At 39.5% G+C, this 17,609-nt stretch overlaps 2 protein-coding genes across 3 annotated transcripts in view; one reads left to right on the top strand and one right to left on the bottom strand.

Annotated features, from left to right (window-relative positions):
* LOC102209202 (apoptosis-stimulating of p53 protein 2-like) overlaps window positions 1–14,446 on the bottom strand; it is a 27,773-nt gene extending 13,327 nt beyond the window's left edge. Inside the window, exons 1-5 of the mRNA XM_005744837.1 lie at window positions 14,354–14,446; window positions 13,872–14,040; window positions 3,342–3,489; window positions 2,280–2,393; window positions 290–360 (exon numbers count right to left, since the gene is read on the bottom strand). Coding sequence (XP_005744894.1) covers window positions 290–360; window positions 2,280–2,393; window positions 3,342–3,489; window positions 13,872–13,898 — 360 coding nt within the window. The 5' untranslated portion in view covers window positions 13,899–14,040; window positions 14,354–14,446. The remainder of the gene's footprint in view (window positions 1–289; window positions 361–2,279; window positions 2,394–3,341; window positions 3,490–13,871; window positions 14,041–14,353) is intronic.
* A 1,382-nt stretch (window positions 14,447–15,828) lies between these two features.
* Window positions 15,829–17,609, top strand: part of xpo5 (exportin 5) — a 14,921-nt gene continuing 13,140 nt past the window's right edge. For both annotated transcript variants that reach the window (XR_312034.1, XM_005744826.1), the window contains exons 1-4: window positions 15,829–16,062; window positions 16,585–16,706; window positions 16,795–16,867; window positions 16,948–17,085. Coding sequence is in view for 1 of the 2 variants with exons in the window: in XM_005744826.1 (XP_005744883.1) it covers window positions 15,961–16,062; window positions 16,585–16,706; window positions 16,795–16,867; window positions 16,948–17,085 (435 nt within the window). In the remaining variant the exon portion in view is untranslated. The remainder of the gene's footprint in view (window positions 16,063–16,584; window positions 16,707–16,794; window positions 16,868–16,947; window positions 17,086–17,609) is intronic.

The raw sequence follows: 17,609 nt of genomic DNA, 5'->3' as shown, positions 1-17,609 counted from the left end.
TTTGCAGAAAAACACTGCAGGGTGTGAGAACTGAAAGGAACTAATCAGTATCCCAGAGCACACAATTAACTTCAACTCGTCAAGTATAAAGAAATTACATTTTGGGAGAAGACTTTATGCCGATACTAAATGCATGACCCTTATTAGTAAAATTAAAAAAAAAAAAAATAGACATTGTTCCAAATTGACATGTTTCTAATTATTCACATCAGCTACCATTCAATGTGAATGAATGTAAAATAGTGTAAACCATTTCAACCACTTGTCAGAAAAAAAGTTAATAACTCACCCCATTCTCCATCCTTCTCTCTGGGGGACCCTTCACTCCATTTCTCTTTGAATCTGAGCCTCTTGATCCTCCTAAGTAATGGAAATAAGTGGAGATTTCGTCAGACATTAAAATTTAGACCACCTTAAAAGAAATGAAGGATCAACAAGAAAAAAAAAATGGCTGGAACGTCCTGTTGTCCTTTTGCCCTTCAGTGTCTCTGACAAACAGTCATACACATTTAGATTTATAGGTTTGTCTTGACATGCTATAGAGGAGGGTGTATACCAGCTGAAAAAATGAGAGGCTAGTGCTGAATTATTTTAACTTCTTTACCTCAGTGCTTTTTGTAACTTGTAAAAAATCTCTTGGGATTCAACCTCATCAATAATGACTTATTAGTGGGGTGGGTACACTACTGCATGTATATATGCTTGTCTAGGAAGATATAACCATATAGCCAACCGTTTTACTGGCATTTGGCATGCATGTCTGATAATCTGGGTCCTATCCCTAAAGTATTATCCCATGATGAAAGCCCATAATAGCTTTACTATATAGTTTAACTGCTAGCATACAGTATGCATGCTAGATACAAACTAATCGCTATAAACAGATGTCTGAAAATCAACAAATTTAACATTCAGTATTGTTAGTACAGGAAGCTTTATGTGGTTTAAAGAGGATTGACCAACCACGATTAGAGCTTCATGCAAGCCCATAGATCAAAGCCTCATGGGTTGCAGCTCCAGAAGCTAAATAACTGGTTTAATAGATGCTGGTTAATCGCTGATGGGAATGTAAGACACTGCTAAGCTCAAGAGTGACGCAAACTGTTATAGTCACAGCATTCAGACATTCACACAGTGATTAATTTTCCGTTAATTTTCCTCACTTCATTTAGATAGATCAAGTCAATGACAGAGCAGAAGTACACCCATGATTTTCTGGGGCATTTTGTTGCCTATGTGTCATTGACTATTGTCACATGGCACTGAATTTGGTGAAGCGTGACAACTCTTTTGAAGGTTTAGTTCTTTCGGCCTTCTTTTCTAAGGTTTAGTTCTTTGTCACTAACTACCGAGTCTGTGTGTTATAGTAAAATAGTATAGAAGAAAAGTAAGATTATTCATGTTTAGGGCAGTCTTCAAACTAATCATGTTTTTTTGCCCAGTAACTTGAGAATTTTGTCTGTGCCTGTTTGTTAATGATTGCATTTCATATTTATGCTATGCTGAAAGTAAAGGTCTATAAAAAGTATAATTAGTGTGGCTGCTTACTCAGACATGACACAGGCATAACATTAGATTAATGAAAAGAAGTTCAAATGTACTGGCAGTCCAATAGATTGGTGACATTCCATTTTATCCTCCGACATGTGAAAAAGAGCATGCTCGAACAGTATCGGGGAAGTATAAACATTTAACTAACTGCAACCTGAGGGCAGGACAGAGTACATCCGTACTGCCGTAACTAATGTAAACACGGCAACAGGACTAAATAAACCCGCATAAAAATGCAGTAACTGAAAAATTTAATACAGAGCCGTGTTGCAAATAATGATCAGAGCTAAGCTCTCAGTGTGGGAAAACAACAGCGGGCTAAGATAACACAAAGGGAAAACAGTCACCTAATCCCTGGGCCAGACTCAAGCTGTGAGAGGTAAAAAGGGCTTAGTTATGCAAGTCGGGGTTGAGAGGATAGTCTATGAAAAAACATACTAGACTTTTCTGTGTTAATAAGAAAATTGAACAGTAACAGACTTCTGATAGTGTGACTCGGACACTCTGATTCCAGCAAGGATGAAGGATCTGAGGGCTCCAAATATAAAGCCCTCTTCTGGATAAACGTTTGAAAAATACCATAGTGTTTATTGAGTGAATAGGGCATTATAAAGACAGCAGGCACCTCTGGAGACAGTGCTCACCCAATCATAACTCTTGTGTGTGAGCAGTATCAGACATTAAAGCCTCTTTTCACTATCTGTTGTGTATTGCAAACAGTTGCTTACCTGATTCCCTGCTAGGAGCTCTGTTGTGACGCAGAAAGAAGCGCACCTCTGATCTGTGCTGTCCCAAACGTTGGAGCACATCCAGCATCCTCTCCCCATCACCTACAGGTCTCTCTGCAAGTCGAAATAAAACATTTTAGCCCAAGTTTTCATAATATTTCACTTGGATTGGCTAAAACATGAATGCATGTCAAGTTTGCACATGCCATTTACTCAGTGAATCCAGTCTAACCCAAATTGAAGGATGATTCATTTTGTCAACACAGTTTGCATGCCATTGATCTATCTAAGCAATGACTTCAGGGGAAACAACTATAACGTGCTGTCAATTATGCCTCTTGGCACTGAGCTCATCAGCTGTTCTTCAGACATTGTCTTTGAGCATTTCATTACACAGATGAGCTGACACATTATGCTTAAGTAGAGGTGAGTGAAACTGATCTTTTAATAATGGTAGAAATGCAAAATGAAGCAGTTAAGTAAAATATTATAAATATAATTTATAACTTTACATCTAATTTGGATGCAAAATGTCACTGCTGTGTTTTCAAGGAGATTCAAAAGTGGCCTGTGGTGAATGGGTGCAAAATGAGACAATCTCTTCAGTATTCATCAATCTCCTTTCAGACCACTCCTGGAAGTACTCAAACACAATAATTGGCACTTTTTCACTACTATGGCAGTATCACCATGGAAACGGCTATGAAGCCTGGCTCCTTGAGTTCTGATGTTGTATACTCTTTGACTCTTAGAAACGGTGAAAATGAGGCAGGCATGAAATCTCAACGTCACTCCTCACCTCCCACCTGAGAGATGTAAGAAATGTTTAGGCGCTTGTGTTTGATGCAGAGATTAGGGCTCTACGCTATTTGCATGGTAGATTCAAAAGAGACAAACACTTTAAAAACTGCCAAGCAGATGACTACAAAGCTAATCACAAACCACAAAGTGGTCAACATGAGAAAAAGCACTTTTTGTCTAAATAAAATAAGAACTAATGTGTCCACACACCGACTCCTGTTCCTTCAGATACTCCACAAACAAAAGAGCACTGTCACTCACCAGATCCACGCCACATCTCAGATAGGTGGCAGTCCGTTTCCCCCGGCTCTTTGCACAAGTCCACCACATCCCGGCACAGCGTCTCCGGAGTAACAGGAACCTCAGTAAAATGCTGGTCATTGTTACTGAGGTATACAGTCAGGAACATCTGGAACAGCAGGCGAGAGAAGCAGATAACCCAGTAGATTAGATAGAGCTAATTAAGATCACAAGCGAGAGGATCCTGTTAGAGTTAGTAGAAGTAAGGTAAACATAAAAGTTCTCTGGAATTGGTGTCCAATTTCCTCTTGGTTCATTGTTTGTATAGACTGTATAATATGTGAGCTTCACTGATAGCAGATCTGCTTCCCAGGTCTCATACCTCTGTGTCAACAGAAAAACCAGAGGCCAGATCTTGAAATTCCATTTCACTCCCCAACTAGTGCTGTCACCACTGTGAGAGATCCCTCCATCCCAATGTAAACACACTAAAAAACCCCGTCAAGGACTCTGAATGAGCAAACCGCTAGGTTCTTATGCAAGTGTGTGACTGACAGCTGCTCAAGGCTGGTTTATATCAATCTACACAGAAATGGGCAATCTCAATGAAGCAGTTTGTAATAAATTGGAATTTGTATGCCTCCAGCTACTGCAGAAAATAAACACACTGACACTGAGCAGAAAATTGAGCTGTCTATCAGCAAGGATCCAAATGCAGACAGTCACCTACAACCTTTTAAAATAAACTCTAAAAATCAATACTTATATGGAATATTACTCATCTTTATAGCTATAATAGGCAACAATTGTCAAAACAATTAAAATAAGAAGGGCTGAGTCAAACAAAAGCCTTCACAGATGATTTAAAAAATATGCATCCGAAATGTCTGTGATATTCCAAAATCTATATAATCGCTGACAGGAAACACAAACATCAAAAGTCAGTGTACGAGTATCATACATTCATAAAAAGATAAGCGCTAAGAAGCTTAAGGCTCGTAATGGAATATGCCCCCAATCTGTAATATGAGCACATAAGAGGAGTTGATAAGGCAGCAATAAAACCAATTTTCTAAGGTGTCTTAGGATATTGCATGCCTTGAACATACTGAACTGTTTTGTTTCAAACCCAGGTTTTTGCACAGTGTCATGCCTTCACAGTGACTTCAGACAGAGTATCCTGAAAAGCGTGTAACTGTAAAAGCGGTATTATTTTAAATGCCCAGAACCTCCAGGTTACACTGCCAGGTTTTTGTACTCCGAGTTGCTGTGAATAGCCATGCCTACGGGGGCTACGGTGGGAACATGAGGTCAGCTAGGTCACAGGCACAAAAAACTTGAAGGGGGTAATCATGCAGAGCAGCTGGTGCAGAAACAAAAGTATTTGGGTTGCTTTTTAGCTGTTGTGTGTACTGCGCCAAAGAGCAACAGCCTTAGGATAAGGGGCTTTATTCCCCTTTTCTTCCTCAAATGAAGCTTACTAAGTGAGTGGGCAGGTGAAACGCTCCCTCTGAAGATCTCCTAAGCAACATCTACAACCAGAGGTTTGTTTTATCACACAGAAGGTGGACTCAACGGGCACTGGCCTGAGTCAGAGGACCTGACTCAACTGCCAGAATCAATGGGGATGCAAATGAAAGATTCTCATGAATAGAGCAAATCAGCTGTGAGTCATGCCTGTCAGTAATGTAGAGAAGAGAAAGCTGTAAACAGAAAGCTGTGTTTCTAACCAAAGACCACCCTCTGTGGCAGAACACTACCCTGGAAAGTAAAACTAAAATGGGGGCTTTTTGTGTCTGTTAATTAGAATAGTTTAAACATTCATGCTAAAACAATTAAAATCACTCATATAGTCTGCCTTCATCAAATTATTTCAAAAAAACAATTCGTAGATCTTTCAGAATGAGACGGTGACATCATGAAAACTTCCCAGAAATCCAAAGTGCTAAAGTGAACCTATTAATATTTGGAGAGTGAAAGAGAGCACTGACAGATAGTAGGAAAAGAAAGAACCACAGATGGGAAGAGAATATAATCTCGGGCGCTGGCAACGCCCCCACTAAAATCCAGTTTGCTGCAGCACTAAAGTTGATGATCCAAGACCACCAGTATTCACTTCAACTATCCATCTAGATGACTTAGCACTTTGCAGTTGACCTTCATCCACCTAAAGCATGTGGTCACTGCTTATTCGCTATGATATAGCACACATGGTACAAAAGCTGTATAAACTACAAATACAAATACAAAAATCTATGAGACCAATTTTCATATTGTTTTGGAAACTTTGAAACATTCAAAATGACGTGTGGAAACACATTCCCTTTAATTCGTTTTTTGTCTTTGATCCTTGCAAACCTTTTAAGGTCTCAAAATGATAGGTCTTGTAGACTTTTCATTACAAACAAAGCAGTGCATGCAAGGTAAATTACAGGAATTTATTTTATGTGCTGCAGTAAATATCAGAAAAGTGTTTTCATCTTTATAATTTATGGTCTACTCAACAATAAGCAACTACACCGCAGACCCTCTTCAAGTTTTAAGAAACGTACCTACTCAGACAGGCAAGATTACCATAAGTAGGTGTTTGACTCAGCCAAACAAATTGAGTGTTCATTAAATATTCATTGATACAGCAGCAAGTAAAATTAGGTAGCTCAGTAACAGCCTGATAGGTACAATGCAAAATAGACAAACAGTAGCTCAACAGCCTACCAGAAAATACTGCTTTGTGTAGCTTTATATAGTTCGAAGGGAGCTGGCAATATCATGATTTTATGTGACAATGTTTGACAGAAATATGCTCCACTTGCTTTCTATTAGGTATGGAGAGGATGACAGAAGCAATTGCTGAATTGCACTTCCCTTCCTATTTTATTTTAGAGAGCCCTGGGGAAGGAGAAGGGACAAGCTGCCTCGGCTGCTGTGGCTCACTATTATAGCAAAAGATTTCCATTTCCATCATAGCATCAGCTAAGTCAAACCTGTCTCCCAGGGTTTTGAGGGTGATGTGGCAGCTCAGAATAGCAAACGGACAATTATAGCCAATGCAAAGAAATATGGCCATAATACTGCTGTCTACACTGTAGATACCCTCAAAGCAGGGCAGCTATATGGTTAGGTCATTTTATCGCAGGGATTACGTTAATCCGCTGTATAAAAATATAGCCTTTTAACAGCCTGCTGGCTCAGGGGACAATAATAAGCTGAAACACGCTAGCTTGCAGCTAGGCTATGGCCATTATGTCTTACTATATTATAGGATCATGTTTTTTTCTTGGAGGTTGACCAGTGGCCTGCAGTGAATAGGTGCAAAACAGTCTGACCATGTATTCTCAAAAAAAATAAAATTAAAATTAAAAAATAATAATAAACTGCCACAATTTTAAGAGTCGGCGTAGGATCCTTTGTTCAAAATGCAATAACACTGACAAGACTGTGTCTCTCTCTGACATGAAAGGCTGTAACATCAAAACCTCAGACAAAAGACACTGCAAGAGGAAGACATCTAAGAGTAGGAGAGTGACTGCAGCTGGCAATACTTGAGCTAAAAGGTTCAGAAAGACAGAGGGGAAAAAACTATCAAAGATATGCTATCCTGGGTTATTTCACTGAAAGTGGCTTCTTTGTCTGCGATTCTCCTGTATCCAAGTTAAATGAGCTCCAGTCCCTTTAGGGCGGTGGAGGACAATTCTGTCAAATTCTGTGTACTGAACAGACAAACTATGAAGTTTAAAAAATAAATGCTGATTTTCTTTGCCTTTTGCAGCGTGATTTGGATCCTTAAAGCAGATGCCACCGGCTGCAGACCTGAACAAGCTTTTCAAGCCTCTCCAGTTCAGACAGGGCACTGTGAGATGACTTGAGTTTAAATATCAGCACTCTACCTGTAGCCAATTGCACAAAGGAATGTTCTGTGTGTGTGTGTGTGTGTGTGTGAGAGAGAGATTGTGGCACTCCCACTGATTGTTAAGATAAGGTTCATGCAACAGAGAGAACAGTTTACAGGCATTTTGTCTCTTGATGTTCAATGTGTTAGGTTAGGTCGGGTCAAAGGAAAATGAAGTTAGAAAAATACTCCTTAGATAATTTGACTCCTAAAAGCATATCATTCTTCATGTCCCACCTTGAAAATCCACTCTCTCCATCTGAGGGTCAATCCTCCTGCAAGAGTCTCTTAAGGTAATTGTCCAGATGCAGTTGTTCACATATTGAGTTAAGAGTGATCAAAACTGCATGCCGCTGCAGTTTCCAATTTCCGGGAATAACACACGAGATTGTACTATAATTCAATGACTCTGCAATATAACAATTACTACCAAATAAAAGTCAGTCCTGTCACAGAGAATTTATTATATAATTAGCTTCCAATAGACAAGTACAGAAAACGCAGTATCTCATGTACTGTCAATGCAAAGAGTAGCATATAACCAAAGTTAAATTCCCACACCCATCCCCTGATGACTATTAATGGGTGAAGTATTAAAAGGACCTATTAATACTTTCCTTGCTCGTGTATTTTAACTGTCACACTTATAGAAATCCAAATTAAACATAGCAAGTATACAAGAAGGTCATTGTTTAAATAAGTAATCCCAGAGTCAAAAGCTGTTTCTGTTTCAACTAGGTCAGTTTTGTTACTGCTTGGTTCTACAGGGTGTCACTGAAATTGGATATCCCTAATATGGTCATCTTGGACACACAGCATTTCCTTAAACAGCAGCCCTACCCACCTGCTGGTCAAGCGTTCTGTTTGAGAGGAGGAGCCAATCAGAGAAAAAAAAAAGTTTCAGACAGAAGCTGCAGAAGGGCCCAGTATAAAAAATGAAGCCATTATTCGGAATTGCTCCTCATATAAAGATACTCTAGTAGAGTCAAGAATGTTTCTTCTCTCTGTTAGCCCTGCAGACAAGCGACCTGTCTGGGGTGTAACCCCCATCTCTCGTGCAATGGAGGAAGAAAATGGATGGATGAAAACGTGCATAGCGTCTCCACTTCCAGATTGTTTTTTTTTCAGTAATCAATATTTTGTTTACATCAGCACAACTAAAAACCAACAGAAACACTGGACATGGTTAGCCTTCGGCTAGGGCTAGGTGAAAAAAGATAAAGACAGTTTTCACAAAGTCAATTTTCCTTGATAGAAAAACGAGACGCGGTCAATATAAAGTCAATAGAATTCATTCCATCCACGTTTTGGCACGAAAGGCCAATGGCAATGACAATAGTGCTGTGCTGAACCAATCTGACGGCTGGAACAGAGTTAGAAAAACATCAGGATTGGTTGGCCCTCAGTGTTGGAGGAACAGTTGACAGTAGTATATGTGCTAACATTTCTCTCAGAGAACTGTTAGCACATCCCTTTCCAGTTGTACACAGAGCTGAACAGCTGCGTCATACTTTAGTACATCAGATTTGTTATCAAGATTTGTTATGAAAAAAAATCATGTATAAGACTTGATTTCATATGGATGAAATCAGTAAATAAATAAGATACACTGCCCGACAGGTTAAAAAAATATATTAAGACGCAATACCAGTTCCTTATAAACATATGGAACATGTAACACAATGCCTTAGGGGAAATGGAGTGGCTGGGAAAGTGGATAGTATGATAGCAGCAGAGGATAACAGAAGCCATATCTTCAAGTATGCCCGAAGGCACTTCACCTAAGGGGTGCTGGACCTTCTGTCCACACACACTTTCAATTACAGATATTGCTGTAGTAAGCGAATGAGTCAACTAAGTCTTGTTGACGGAGTCACCTCTGAATCTAATTAGCAAAGGTTTGTAAGACACTGCAGCAGCATCTTCCTGTGTGTGCGTGCCTTAGTTCTCTCTGCCTGACACAGTTCCAGATTAGCAGTTCTTCAAAAAGGCGAGGCAGCATAAAACTCTATGAAACTGAAACGGCTCTATGCATTATATCTCTTCATCTCGTGTTCCCTCTCCCTCATTTTCTGTGTTGCATTAGAGGGATGAGGTGGCACGGGAGAAAAGGTCAGGGGTAACAAACAGCAAAAAGCACAGTAGTCTTATTCAGCTGCAACATTCGGGGGGGAGCAGCTTTTACAGTACATGAAGCTGCAGAAAGCTTCCATCACAAAAGCCTCTTCTCTATGTCTGCACTGCAGTACTTAGCCTATCACTTCATAGTCTGCGGTCTTGCAATGCTCTTCTATTTTTGGTCTACGTGATGAGAGAGTTCCTACTTTCGGCTTATCTGGGAGATAAGGGAAATGGGAGTCAAAATTAAGCAGAAAGGAAAGGATGCATCCTTTTTTTTTTCCCCCTTTTCCAATGCCTCATGACTCTTGGATGAAGATGTTCCGAGAACTAGTCACAGCCTGAAAGTTATTATAGAAAATACAGATACTTAAAATATGAAGAGTGCAACAAAAACTGAATAAAAATGCCCACTGTGTGGGATTTAACTGCAAGAAAACTTACCCTTTATCAACTCTTATTTTATGCAAAAAACAAATGCGATTCAAAATGTAGCAGTGAATGATGCCTTTGTGACCTTTAATCAGGCATATGTAAAAATGAAACCTTGGTGAAGCAGCAGAGTGAATGACTGTAGTCTTACCAGTACAGAAGACCTTTGCTACTAGAGGAACTTTTCAGGACTAAATTATACAATTTGTTTCCACCAAAAAGTCCCTGCAGCAACGGAAATAACGGAGAGCTTTGTGTCATCAGCTATTTTGCCCATCAACACTTGAAGTTGTTGTACGTTCTCTGGTCAACACTTGACTACTTTAACAAAGTAGATGACTAGCAGGAATTTGGCAACCAGAGACCAAAGAGCATCTCTTGTATTCATCAACTTCAAGCAGTGATAGACCAAAAAGCCAGTGGATGATTCCCGAGCTAAACTTTTGTTCAATTTTGAGAGCAAAGAATACCAGTGATTGATATATGATGGGGTGGTAAATACATTATATAGGGGGTATCTACATAGCAACCAACCGTCAGGGACAATTGCATGACAAATAGCTTCCTGTGTAGACTGCCCTTATAGACTGCCCTTAAAGCTGGATCCACCCAATCTGGGTTGTCACCATTTTTTTTTCTCCACCCATTGCTCCTTGAAGTTACTGAATGTCACTTATTATCTACAGTCTTAGCTTCGCTGCTAGTCTCTTCCCGTGTTAAGTAAATGCAATGTGAAAACTGACCAAAACTTCTAGTTTAAATCTTTTGTTCCTTCACACATGTCATAACTACCATTATCAATAAATCTATGTACCGTACTGGTGATAAAGCAAAATGAATATTTGCCATCAAACAAAAAACATCCTGTGTCAAAAAAAAGGAACTGCATCCTGTTTATTCATTTCCCTTATCATTGAGATAGGGGTCAGCTATATTAACGATTTATACAAAAGGACATTTTGCTTCCTGACGTTACCTATACCCCACACAACCTCCCTGTTCATTCAGCAGCTCAACATTAGTCAGAGAACTGTCTAATGTGAAAGTGAGTTCTACTGAAATTTTGCACCACTTTAATGTACATTTATCCTTTTCAAATGGATCATTCCCAGTGAGCGACTTTGTATTCAATTACTGTAATCTGACACCAGCTCAGGTGATTCCTCTCAGAAACCAGGTGAATGTAGAGTTGTTGTTGAGGCACTGGTGCACAGCACAATCTAACAGTATGCATTCAAGAAGATTATTCAGCTTCTCTATAAGACCTGTGGTTGTAAACAACATGGTCACCAGAGCGTTCAACCATTCACAAGAACTTCCTCTTCACCTTAGAAATTATTTTGTGCACTCCTTTGATGAAAAAACAAAATATTACAGGCCTACTGTGTTTTTACACAACTGTTCTCAGCTAACAAAGGTCTTCCTATCAATCTTCTTCTTAAGGATAAAGTCAAAACATGAACATCCTTGTCTATCACATGTGACTATCTGCTTATGTAACCAACACAACTCTCCCACAGAGTAAACACAAAGCCTGTGGCACTCAAAGAGAAAGCCTGCTCAGGTTTCTGTTGACACATACAGCAAAATCAGGCTTCCCACAGCATTAGCTCACTTTTCCACCATCAAAGCACCACCATAAAGTCTAGGCACACTGAGATTTGATGATGTGGAACCAAGACACGGTACAAATGTGAGCAGTGAAAGAATGAAAAACTAAATAATGTAAGCCAGGTGCACAAAATTGTATCTGTTTGAAAATCTACACACCGAAGCAATATGCATCATGGGAGAGGAATGAGGAAGTGTTTGGTATGTGAAGCGAAAACACAAAACACCCACAAAAAACCCACAACAAAACAAACAAAATGTATTCTTCCAGCTTGGTTTCTGTTATTTTATGTTGTCAATAGAGTATAATTAATCTTGTCAAAAAGTGGACAAAGAGAAAATATGGGCTAATAAACCAGCAGAGAATCCAAGCCTAAATGTGACATTAATTCATGTGTGCAGAACAAAGGCTGGTTTCAGGAGAGATAAAGTAAATCAGGAGTAAATGAGTTATTCCATGCCACAGTTTAATTAATGGTGAACATCACTTATCAGGGTATTGGCACAGCACAGGCAAACACACACAATGTACCCACCACAGCACACTGCTAAAGAGTCCCTGCAGCCCATTGTGCTCAGGAAACAGTGACCCCCTATTTACCATCCCAGCAAGCAATTACGACACTCCATTCTCACTACCCCACAAGCCCCTAGCCTGCACGAGCAGGGTCATGGGCTATTGGTGTAATTTATAAAACAATACCTCACATCAGACACATCTACATAAAGACCAGTTTGTGTTTATCAGCGAGCAGCAGGAGCCGTATCCTATTTACAGCAAAAGGACATAGAAAGATATCCTCAGGTGACAGAGATGGAGCAAACGGGGTAATTATTAAGGGCCAATAAAGAAACAGCTCTGTTATGTAAGGGTGACAGTTTATATCAGTATCCACTAGGAACGAGCTTGGCAATAACAAACAAGTATGTGCCAGTAGCAGACTGAGGTCATGCGCCAGACAAGAGTCGTCCGAACACGACTCTCTCCACTGCTAAGATGATTAATTCAATGAAAGAACACAGGTAGCACAGGTTTGAGGAGAGAAGGGCCACAGTAGTAGATCCTACACATATTGTGAACAGCTGTCATCAGCTGTTCCCAATAAGACAAAATGAAAATATGACCATCTATCATAGTTATCTGAATTATTCAAATCAGAATTAAAGACATAAACTAAAGGAAAAAATATAGAAATAACAGGTTTAGCTACTTTTTGAAAGTTATTATTAATATTATTTTATATCATCCCTTTTCCCTGAGGTGTTTTGTTTTGCCATATGGTAGTTACTTTATAGTTATCCTACTTTACTTAAACAATTTTGCATCAACTTACCACCTCAAGTTTTCTTCTCCCAAAATTGGGAATGAATAAAGTAGAATTTATTTTTAATGAAACATGGTAAATTTTAAAGAAAATTGTGGTAGACAGTGCTAAAACAGTCTGTTCATAAAATAACACAAAGAAAACTAAACTATTTTGATAAAAGATTAAATCACTTCCTATGCTACCTGGAAATCATTTAAATCCTTTGCTGAAAGCATGGCAACTGTTGTTACTAACACCTAACTGTAATGTTATTAGTTTACTTCATGTATGTCACAAAATTACCATTTATTTTTATACCTTACTGAGAAAATATGTCAGTGACCTCTAACTCTGTTCATATCCTTGATTTGGTATTACAGGGGTAGAGTGGGCAAGGTTTGAGAAGTACGGTTAATTGTTTTCTTATTTTGGTTTATAAAGTCTGTATTGTATTTTGCTATGAAAAAAATATTGAAAAAGTCTATAATCATTTCAGCTTGCAAGAATCAAAACAAATATCCACAGACTGATTGGGAAACTGTTTCTTAGTTGCAGCTCCATTTTCCATGAAACATTTGGGTAATTAGAAAATATGCCAGGGTTAAATGTTTACTAGTTTGGGGGGTTACTCATTAATCACCATTTCTACTTGTTAGGAAGGTTGTTTCTCTACACTGCACATATGCAGGCAGACTGCTGTGTGCTGCCCTATCCACACATCTAAGATAGTGCTGAGAAAGAGAGAGAGCCTTGCACTGCAGCAAAAGCAATGAACCTCTGATGATGTTGAAGATGATGGGGCTGACATGGCAGGAGTCCAGAGCTGAGGATAGGTCCAGTGCCAGCCAAGAACTGACAGGTGAATCCTGCCTATATACCGACAATACATTTACGACTATAAACCAATTACGACTGGTTTATAGGTGACTAAGTCTTGTATGAGTGTAAAATCACATGGGGGAAACACACTAACGCAAACACAAGCATCTATGGTAGCCAATAAACTTCACAACAGACGGCTGTGTCGACATAGTAATGACACAAAGTAGCAACCGCATCAATTTACCACCTCAATTTAAATGCCCAGGTAATTCACAATGATAGCGCCGCAGCGTGATACAATATCGAAAACTGGGGGATTGCGCAATGGGACAAGGTTAAAACTTATAGCCATGAAAATAAAATAAAACTCACCGGCATCATTTTAGCTTCGTACCGCATTTAGCTAACGCACACAGCATGAATCCCCGCTGGCAGTTTCGACGAAGGCTGTTGGGACTGGCGATCGCTGTAATCCCAGAGCCTAAAGCCGCGACAGGCAAGGCTACTTTCTCCTTCTTAGGGAGGGGGGGGGGATCCAGTCCTGCGTTAAAAAAGGACAACACAACAAAACATGGTTACGCTCTAAAATTCGACAAAAAATAAAAAGAATACAAAAACAAATAGCACTAAAGTGAACTGCATCTCGTGTCGTAGACCTGTTGCACCAGATAACGAGGCCTTCACGGCAAAAGTTTCCGTTGTGGTTGCGCGAGCATCGCTTTAAAACTTTGTAATGCTCGCAAAAGCGAGCGCGAGGATCGACGTAAATAAAAAAAAACAAGGTTTGTGAGTGGGGATACACACACGCGTTTAAATGGAAATACTTAATAATATTTTTTTAAGGTTTTACTCACCAAGAAAATACGTAGGTAATCGTCTCGAAACCCAGTGGAATGACAGCGTAGCTCGGTCGCCCGCAGGCAGCCTATCCCAGAGTGACGTAGCGAGAGGAAACTCATTCCACTTTGGAATTCAAGCTCCGCCCCTGCCGGAGCATAAAACACCCCCACCGGCTAGACTTGTATACTTTGTGCCTTGACTTCTGTCTTAATATCAGAATCGCACGCTTAATATTGAAACCATGTGCAAAAAAACAAAACCAAACATTCAGTGTGTTCAGCAGTTTCTCAGCAGCAGATTAAACTTAAAAGAGCAGAGGTAGGAATGATTCATCGCCAGGACATACTTAAGATGTATCACTCCGCCAGTAATCACAAACTGAAAGGTGAAGGTGAAAGAGCTGCGAAACTGTTTGGTTCAGTAAAAGCATTAATTATTAAAGATGGCAACTTAACGAATGAAAAAAGAATAATTATTAAAGTTAATATGACCAGTTAGCTGACTAAGAGCATATAAACAAGCAACACCTAATGTAACTTGGGAAAATGTAACTTGCTTCAGATAAGAGCTGTAATCAGGATTTATACTGAAATAAAAATTTCTACCTGGCTTCATCTAAACCCCATATGGCCTCACTGTATATCATGAATCAGAAGAGTTCTTTCTTCTCTTCTTATACTCTCACTTCAGATTACAGTGTCGTCTGCAAACATTATAGTCTACAGAGTCTCCTGCCTGACCTCATCTGCCATCCTGTTCATTACCACTGGGACTTCCTACATTTCTGATGTAATCCCATCCCCATCCCCTAGCTTCAACAACTCTTTCCTATAACTTCGTGTTATAGCTCATCAACCTTATCCGTCTACGGCTACAGCTCTGCACATCACCCTTTAACTTGAAACTCAGTATTAGTAAACTTTTTTCCCACTCCTCGGGCATCCTCACACTTTCCAGGATTGTGTTTTCTGGTTAAAAAGCCCACTCCCTTCTTTCCTATATATCGCCATACTTCCAAACACGTGTAAAATTTTCCTGCCTGTACTTTTATGTAGAATTATAGTTAAAGATTATTTTTTGTAAGTAATTAATAACTGTTTATTACGGAATCTATTTGTTGTATTCCTGCTCTTTTGATTTTGCTGCTGTCATCATGCGAATTTCCCAACTGTGGGACTAATAGAAGGTCTTTTATGTTATCTTAGACATCCTGGTCTCATTAAACATATATGTAATGACTTCTAATGCGAGATGAAGACATTTCCTGTACTTTGATTTATTTATTTATTTATTTTTTAGTTTTGTAAGTAAACCATACTGTTTGCTTCATTTTTACATTTTTTTTAATTCAAGTAGCTAATGAATATAATAGTTTCAGAGGTGATGGCTTAGATTTATATAGACGATCTTTAAAAAAAATCTTAGACTACAACTCCCAGAATTCTCACTCAACGGCGAGCAAAGTGTTCAAACGCGCGAGTAGCGGCAGGAGAAGCAACAGCAGCACATTCTGTACACGTTGGTACCTCACTGAGTGTATCGCTCGTCTCACTGTACTGCAGGTGCTTTGCATAAGGGAGTTGCTTTCGCCTCAACAGTGTGTTAGACGCTACTTGAAGTCATGGCTGACCAGGTGGCCGCCATGTGTGATCAGCTTGTGAAAGCTGTGAATGTGATTATGGACGCAGAAACAAGTCAAATTTACCGACTGGAGGCCCTAAAGGTAGCTTCGTTAACGCTTGCTAGCTAGCCGCTAAGTTTGCTGAGCTTGTCATTCATTTGTGAAAGGAGGATAATGTACTGGCTTAGCTAGATAAATTGGGCTATTATACGTAGTTTCCTAGTAACAGCGCTGTTTATACGGTTCATGTATGTTGGTTTAACCTGCAATGATGATAGCCATATGCTTTACGAGCTAGCCGGCATGCCACAATTATCACCTCAACACCAGAGCCCCTGTGGACTCATATTCATGCCATTAACCACATGGTGAAAAGACAGAGCTCGATTTAATGAGGCTAGTTAACCAATTCCGAGTAATTCTGCCCCCAAGAATAACTCTAACCCTAGCTGCTAGATTAGCATTCTGCTATCCAAGTATTTATATGAATGTTTGTGAATTAGCTGTTGCTATCTGACATATTACACGTGTATGGTAGTGGTGGGTTCACAAAACTGTTCGTTTAAAGTCTTATAACATTTCCTAATCTTTAAAATTACGCGGTTTCTTTTTTCTTCTCTTCAGTTTTGTGAAGAGTTTAAAGAGACGAGCTCCTTGTGTGTCCCATGTGGCTTACAATTAGCTGACAAAGCCCAGCCAGCAGTAGTGAGACACTTTGGTTTGCAAATCCTGGAGCATATCATCAAGTAAGTAGAAGGTGACTAAGGTAAATGTAATAGGGAAAAAGCATGATAAGGGATCCATGTTTGACAGAAAGCTAATGTCTCCCTGCAGATTCAGATGGAACGACATGCAGCAACAGGAGAAAGTCCACCTGAAGGAGTGCGCCATGCAGCTGTTATCAAATGTAAGTGTGATTTGTGAAAGACGCTTCACTTCACAGTTCACAGTTGTACTGCTCTGATGCCTTCTATTGTCTCTTTTCAGGGTACTCATTCGATCTTGGACGAGGAGAGCCACATCAAAGATGCCCTGTCACGAATAGTTGTGGAAATGATAAAAAGAGAATGGCCTCAGCATTGGCCAGATATGCTGAAAGAGATGGAGACTCTCACTAGCCAAGGGGTAAGTAACCTGTGTGGTGCAGGAAGCTCAATTTTTCCTCATCTCACTTGTTTCCTCAGCCAACATGGATTCAATATGAGAATGGAATAACTTGCATGCAAATAAGGGCCAGTTGTGGATTACTCATTCATTTTCCCATTGCCTCATCATGTAAACTTGGGCACTGGGATAACGTCACCTTCCAAATACGAACCTAACAACCCTCTTTCCGCTTCCTTGTTTTATCACTAAACTGTAGACCTTTTCAGACATTCAGATCAAGCTTTGTTTTACTTTTATCATTAATACATACCCACTCTGAACTCTGAAGGGATGAACAAAGTACTTGTGCAATATTACAATAATATCTAAGTGTGATAGTATATTAAAGGATATACAATTCTTAAGAAAAGTTTTTTTTAGTTGGTTGCTGTATATTTAGAAAATCAGTTACATCCTATGTGTAGCTATGGGAATGTGGTAGACTGATTAAGCAGTTGCTTTAATGCAACTGCTTTAAAGCACCTGCTTTAGGTGCGCTGACA

The sequence above is a fragment of the Pundamilia nyererei genome, unplaced genomic scaffold (assembly GCF_000239375.1).
Source record: "Pundamilia nyererei isolate P.nyererei 1_Seehausen unplaced genomic scaffold, PunNye1.0 scaffold00149, whole genome shotgun sequence".
Taxonomy (NCBI): domain Eukaryota; kingdom Metazoa; phylum Chordata; class Actinopteri; order Cichliformes; family Cichlidae; genus Pundamilia; species Pundamilia nyererei.
Note: the sequence above shows the minus strand (reverse complement) of the source record. Positions and strands in the feature narration are given on the sequence as shown.